Raw genomic sequence first — 6,700 nt, 5'->3', positions numbered from 1 at the left:
GAGTTGGTGTTAGGAAGTGAGGTTTTGGGAGGTGATTACATCATGAGGGGTGCTCTCATGACTGGGATCAGTAGTCTAATAAAAGAGCGCCCCGCCACTGCCTTGCCCCTCTGCCAGATGAGGAGACAGCTGTCCTGGAGGAGGGGGGGTTCTCATCGGACAGGGACTTGGCCAGCATCTTGGACTTCTCAGCCTCCAGAACTGTGAGAAATAAATCTCTGTTGCTCATAAACCACCTGGTCTAAGGCATCTTTGTCACAGCAGTCTGACAGACTAGGAAAGCTGTGCTGGATGCTGTGTGGGAGTCAAGGGAAGCTCATCGGATGGATCTGTAAAGGGTCACGATTAGCTCTCACACAGACGGCATCAGACTCCCGTCTGCGATAAGGACACACAAAAGCCAAGTGGGCCATGGGTGAAGTTCTCTGGCACCTTGGGTACTAACTGCTCCAGTTTCAAGGGGGAAACACATGCCCTTCTCATGTCCCAGACTTGGGGACACTCTGATATCAAATATCCAAGGGCCAGATTCTATTGTAGAAGAGCCCAGGGTAGAACCCTAAGCTCAGTTTTGAGAGGCAGGAGTCCAGCTCAGGGGAGGGATTTTTGGGAAGAGACAAAGAGGCTGGAGCCAGTTGGGAACTCTGCAAGGTTTACCTGGAACAGCAGTTCTCAAAGCAGAGTCTGTGGAACCCTGGGGGGGGGGGGGTGTGGGCTGAGACTCACCAGTCAAACTAGTTTTATAGTATCACTAAGACATTATTTGCACTAAAGTAAAAATAGCAAAAATAAAGCCTAGGGTGTTAATCTGCAATAGTAGCTATTGTGTTCACCACTGATGTGAAGAAGAAAAAAGGGAGTTTCATGTCAGCATTTCCTGGTTAGAGTATTACAGATTATTACCTTTAGAGCTGGCAGATGGTGTGGAGGTATGTGGCTGGGTCCCACAGGGCTGACTTTACTGTTCAAGCCCCTGACCCAGCACTTTGAAAATCATAGTGGGTGGTGCACATATGCCCCAAATCCAAGAGGAGATTGGAGTGTTCCCAGCTAAATCTAAGCATCTCTGAGCATCTCTGAGTGACTATTATGGTAAACAGTATCATTATTACAGTTTTTTTTATTAACCTGTTTCATTGTGTCCCTTGAGTAAACCTTCTCATTTCTTTATCATTTTTTTTTTTTGGAGAAGTTTTTTTGGTTTTGTTTTTGTTTTTCCTATATTACACATGTGCTCCCCCAAAAGACAGAGAGAAACAGAGAGACAGAAAGCGAGAACTCAACTCCAGGGGGATGGTCAGGCCTCAATCCTTTCTCCTCTATTCTCCTCTCTAGATCTTGGGCACGCACACACACGCTCCCGGTGTGAGTTTAAGCCTCCGAGTCCGGGCCTCGATTTGCGGTCAACTATATGGGAGTCCAGCGACATCCATTATGCCAACTGCTGGTTGCCCAACATTCCCATTTCTCACCTGGGACCCTTTCTACTGTATTTTTGTGACCATTATCTAAAGCAATGGCTTAGGTTTCCTCTTCTAAGCAAACAGGCTTACTTAAAACCTTATTTGTTACAATAGTTACAGATGACATTTGTTACAGAAGCAGTTAACCCTGAAAACAAAAGTAAAGCAAAAAAAAAAAAAAAAAAAAAAAATTAACCCAAAAAAAAAAAAAAAAAAAAAAAAAAAAAAAAAAAAAAAAAAAAAAAACCAGGGCTAAAAATCGTTTTTTCCTGCTATAGGAGGAGTGGTAATTGGAGAGTGGTCATCCTCCCTGGGGGGTGATTTCTCCCCCCCACTCCCCACCACCATCTCTCTCTGGCAAGCGCAAAAACTTACCAAAGGAAAAAGAGTGATTAACTTAATATTTATTCTAATGTCCACGATGTTAAATGTCTTCCACGTTAATTAAATGGGAAATGTGTACAAAATACTTTTTTGAGCTATATTAACTCCATTTTAATAGAAGAGCAAGTTTACTTGAAAGAATGACAGAAATGGTCTGATTGTCAGATGTGCACACTGACACGTTTGACATTTGAATATTCGGCTGAGTTTGTCTCTTCCAGATAATCCACTGAGTAATTTTGCCAATGATAAAATGAAAGGTTCCAAGAAAAAATTAGACTTTTGGAAAATTTACATTTACCACTGTTACCTTGACAGCTTCCCGGCAGTTACAAGCTTTTTTGTCAGAGTCTGTGGTAATATTAACATGACCTTTGGTTTTCTTTCTTTCCTTTTTTTTTTTTTAATATATTTTGTCAGAGGGCGCATGCACTCCTTGAAGAGAGAAAGAGAGCAAGAACAAAGAAAAGGGAGAAATTATTTCCCCAGGGTGACCACACATCAGTCCCTTCTCCATTCCCCTCTGGGGATGTTGGGCACCCACAATAGCCTGGCCATTGAGCCTCATTTTCAAGCCTCAGGGTCAAGAACTCAAACCACCAACTTTGCATGCGGGAATCCAGTGTATTAAATTCCGCGCCACCTGCTGGCCAAACGCATGTAATGTTAAAAATAATTTGTAATTTAAAGTTCAACAGAGTTAGGTCTTGTCATTTGGTGAAACAGCATTACTTTAAAAAACCATGCATTAGTGCAAGATCCACTGGATGTACTAGATAAATACAGGCGTCAATGTAACAGAATATAAAATATTCAACAACAGCGTTTCAGGTTTCACCTTGCAAATAGCCTTTAGACGCTAACATATGTCATTTCAGGGTTGTGTTGTATTAAACATGAATACCCATGACTGAAAACGTTATTAAAAATAGTCCACGTAAATATTTATGTCAGGCTTATTTTTTCCATAAACTTCAACTAAAATGACAGATTGAATATATAAGCAGACCTAAAATCCTGCAATCTTCTAATGAGACAGAGATAATCCATATGAACAAATTTTCTTTTGGAATCCTCCTTAATTCCTAAGAGCATATAGGATCCTAAATCCTAAATAAACGTCTGAGAACTGTTGACTTCGCTGCTTCTGTCCAGGCCTCAGGCGGACGAGGTGACAAAGAGCAACAGTGCAAGATGGAAGGTCAGAACCAAGTCCGGGGTCTCAGTCCTAGGGCAGTCCCTGGCTGGGATGCCCAGCACTTCTCCCTCTCTCAGGGGTCGGGTCCTTCTGCCCGGACACTCCTGACGCGACCCCAGCTCTCACTCCCATTGGGCGCCCTGTTTTCACGGGAGCCAATCAGCGCCATCGAGGCTCCGGTTACTAACTCCTCTGGAAGCAGCTGGGGCTCAGATCGCCCAGGACTCTGAGGATGGCGGTTGTGACTCCCCGGACCCTCCTCCTGGTGCTCCCTGACCGAGACCTGGGCGGGTGAGTGGGGGTCGGGGTCGGGGGGAACCGGCGTCACGGGAGGAGCGAGGGGACCGCCCGGCGGGGACGCGGGCCCGGGAAGCCCCGTCTCCGCGCTGACCCCTGTCCTGACCCCGCGTCAGCCCCTCCGCTCACCCCTCCGTGTCTCGGGTCTCCGGAGCCTGGGCCCCTCCCGGCCCCATGGAGCTCGGACTCGGGTCCGCAGGGAGGAGGGTCGGCGGGTCTCATCGCCTTCCCCCCAGGCCGCACTCCCTGAGGTATGTCCACACCCCCGTGTCCCGGCCGGGAGGGGACCCCCGGTACATCGGGGTCGGCTCCGCGGACGACACGCAGCTCGTGCGGTTCCACAGCGACTCCGCGTCAGAGGATGGAGCCGCGGGCGCCTGGACGGACACGCGGACGGGGACACCGGGAGGGGCAGACGCGGAGAGCCCGGCCAGGCACAGGCTGACCCATGGCTTCACCCCGCGGCCACTGCCACCAGAGGAGGCCGGCGAGGGGCCCGCCCGCGTCCCAGGTCAGGATCCTCTGGCTCCCCACGGACTGCGGGGTCGCCCCTATTCGGGTCCCAGCTTCACCTGGAACTGCGGGACCTGCCCAGACCCTCAGTCTCAAAGAGCCCACAGAGACCTTTGGGTTTCCTTTCAGTTTAGGCCTAAATCCGCGGGAATGGTCCAGAGTGGGGACTGCGGGGACGGAGCCGGCAAGGTCAGGACTAAAGGGGTGTCTGTCTCAGAGTCCTGTCCAGGGCGCCGCCTCCGCGGGTACAGTCAGGACGCCTAGGATGGCAGGACCACACCGCCCTGAACAAGGACCTGCGCTCCTGGACCAGGGCTGACCCTGCGGCCCAGATCTCCCAGCTCAAGTGGGAGGCAGCTGCTTGGGAGACCCAGTCAGGCCTACCTGGAGGTGTGTGTGTGCAGTGCCTGGGCACCCACTTGGAGAACAGGAAGGAGATGCTGCAGCGCACAGGTATGAGGGCCACTGGGGTGCCTGGGTCTCCTGTCCTGCTGGGGCTGCTGTCCCAAAGGGAGGGAAAGAAAGTGGGGTTTGGTTGACAACTGTGTGAGACCTACACAGGTGGCTGGAAAATCAGCTCAGGGCATCTGTGTGTGCCCCAAATCCAGGGAGGAGCTGGAGGAGGAGGAATGCCTTGTGGCCACTGTATCTCTCTCACCCTGGCAAGTGCATGCCCTATGGCAAAAACATAAAAACAAGACAAAAATAAGCAAGCGAACAAAAATAAACGGAGAGAGAGAAAGAAACAAGAAAGAAAGAAAGAAACTGAGATTGTCACCAAAATAAGGAAGCCCTTCACTTCTGTCTGGGAGTGTCCTCCTGGTTTTCAGATCCTGCACCAGAGACTGACTCGCCCAGAGCCCCTTTCTGTCATACAGTGAAGGGTCAGTCTCTGGGAATACACTGGGGACGGTCCTGAAGTCACCGTCAGCAGTGCACAGGGACTCTGGCTGTGGTTCTGTCCACCCCGATCATTCAGGTCTTGGTCTCACCACCACCCACCCACCACCCCTCCCAAATGAGTGAGAGCTGACTCCAGTTACTCTGAGTCTAGTCATATGACCATGGCCCAGCTCTCTTTTGCATTTTATTGGCAGAATTATTATTTCAATGAACTGCAATGCAGTAAATTTTTTAGAAGGATTTTATACTTTAAGAAAAGTTAAATGGTACCGTTTCTCATCTAACATTTTAATGTGAAGAGACTACAAAATAATTACTCTCAGATATTACCAATTTTTTTTTTTAAGTTTCGTATACGGTGTCTACACTGACTAGAGACTGACAGAGAAGAGGGTGAGAGAAATTATCCCCCAGGGGGTTGGCCACGCCAAAATCCCTTTTCTATTCTTCCTTTGGATTCTGGGTATACAGGGGTCAACGTGATTTTCAAACCGTTGGTACAAACTTGAACCTGGCAGTAGGCCATGTGGTATCCAGCCACCTTAATCTCCACACCATCTTCTCTGGCCCCCAAATAAATTTTTAGACTACATTAATATAATCATATAATCATTTGAAGTATAATATTGTCCTTTGCTTTTCTTTGTTATTTTATTATTATTATAATTATTTTGGAGACGTTTTTGCTATAGGTTGAGTGTGCTCGCCAGAGAGACCGAGGTACAGAGAGACAGAAAGTAAGAAATCACCCTTCAGGGGGGATGGCCATACTGTAATCCCTTCTTTTCCATTCTCCTCTCGGGATCTTGGGCATGCACGCACACGCTTCCAGTGTGAGTATAAGCCACCAGATCTGGGACTTGAACTGCGGTCCACTACATGGGAGTTCAGCAACATAGCCATTACGCTAATGGCTGATCCTAGTAGTCTCCTTTTCTACTGATCTTTCTTTGGGGGAGAGGTATTCTTTTTTTTTAATTTTTTTTACTTTTTAAGGATAATGTAATTTGGAAATTTTAATGTAATTGTCAGGATTGGTATGAATAAGTCTTCAGATAGAATTTTGAGAGGTGAGTGCTTTAAATTTGCTTTCCTACAGCTTTTTAGTAACTTTGTCCAATTTTAGTAAGTCTTGGAATTTTACTGGAAAACAAGAACACAGAATGATATTGTTTTTCCCAGAATTAGTCCTATTCTACTCCCTCTTACTTTCTCTCTCTCTTTTTTTTTAAATCTTAATTTCTTCCACACAAAAGTGTTGGGGTGATATCCAGCATGTCTCATGTGTTTGGTGAGATGGTTTAGTAACATATGGTTTACATTCTCATAAATATAAACCTGTTTTTGCCAGAGAGTAAATCATGAATACATTTTTAATTTTTATCCCTCTTCTAACCTTTTAAAGGAGTTGGATCTTCACGTTATTATTCATACGAGCATGAACAGAAGAGAGGCAAGTGCTGAGGATATATTTCATACTGTACCTTCTCATTATTTCTTCAAGTTTTGGGTATCTTTGTTTTTAAATCTTACCGTCCTCATCCCAATAAATATTTTTACATAATCATGTTTTATAATCTGACTTTTCCAACTGAGCTCATCATCTACATTGGTTATTTAATTTATTCTCATTCTGATCACTTGCATTTTCTCTAGGTTATATTCCATAATGACACATTTTTATGGTAAATAAGTATACTAGTAATATATGTATGAGTTTCGGTATTTGACAGTTTTCTGATATGTAGGTTTTCTCCAAGAAAGGTTCATATAATTTGATTTGGAACCCTCCTTTTCTTATTATAAACTTCATTTTTTCTTTCATCAATTAAAATAATGCATTTGAGAGACCAGCAGATGGCAAAATGGTTACATAGCTGGACTACAGAGTCAACCAGTTTGAGTCTCGGATCCAGCAGCTTAAAACTCACATCAGTTGTGT

At 45.9% G+C, this 6,700-nt stretch overlaps 1 protein-coding gene across 1 annotated transcript; it reads left to right on the top strand.

The window, feature by feature from the left end:
* The first annotated feature begins 3,250 nt into the window (after positions 1 to 3,250).
* Positions 3,251 to 6,297, top strand: LOC102489484 (class I histocompatibility antigen, Gogo-C*0101/C*0102 alpha chain-like). Its single transcript, XM_006166265.1, has 3 exons — positions 3,251 to 3,336; positions 4,073 to 4,308; positions 6,164 to 6,297. The coding sequence occupies exons 1-3, from the start codon at positions 3,278 to 3,280 to the stop codon at positions 6,220 to 6,222; spliced, it is 354 nt and encodes a 117-aa protein (XP_006166327.1). The 5' UTR covers positions 3,251 to 3,277; the 3' UTR covers positions 6,223 to 6,297.
* The last annotated feature ends 403 nt before the right edge of the window (positions 6,298 to 6,700 follow it).

This window comes from Tupaia chinensis, unplaced genomic scaffold, assembly GCF_000334495.1.
Source record: "Tupaia chinensis unplaced genomic scaffold, TupChi_1.0 Scaffold144241_1, whole genome shotgun sequence".
NCBI lineage: Eukaryota > Metazoa > Chordata > Mammalia > Scandentia > Tupaiidae > Tupaia > Tupaia belangeri.
Note: the sequence above shows the minus strand (reverse complement) of the source record. Positions and strands in the feature narration are given on the sequence as shown.

Excerpts from the sequence above, each read along its gene's own strand:
- LOC102489484 (XM_006166265.1), top strand. The coding sequence starts at position 3,278 with ATGGCGGTTGTGACTCCCCGGACCCTCCTCCTGGTGCTCCCTGACCGA. Across the intron at positions 3,337-4,072 it reads CCTGACCGAGACCTGGGCGG|AGTCCTGTCCAGGGCGCCGC; the intron begins GTGAGTGGGGGT and ends TGTCTGTCTCAG. Across the intron at positions 4,309-6,163 it reads GGAGATGCTGCAGCGCACAG|GAGTTGGATCTTCACGTTAT; the intron begins GTATGAGGGCCA and ends AACCTTTTAAAG.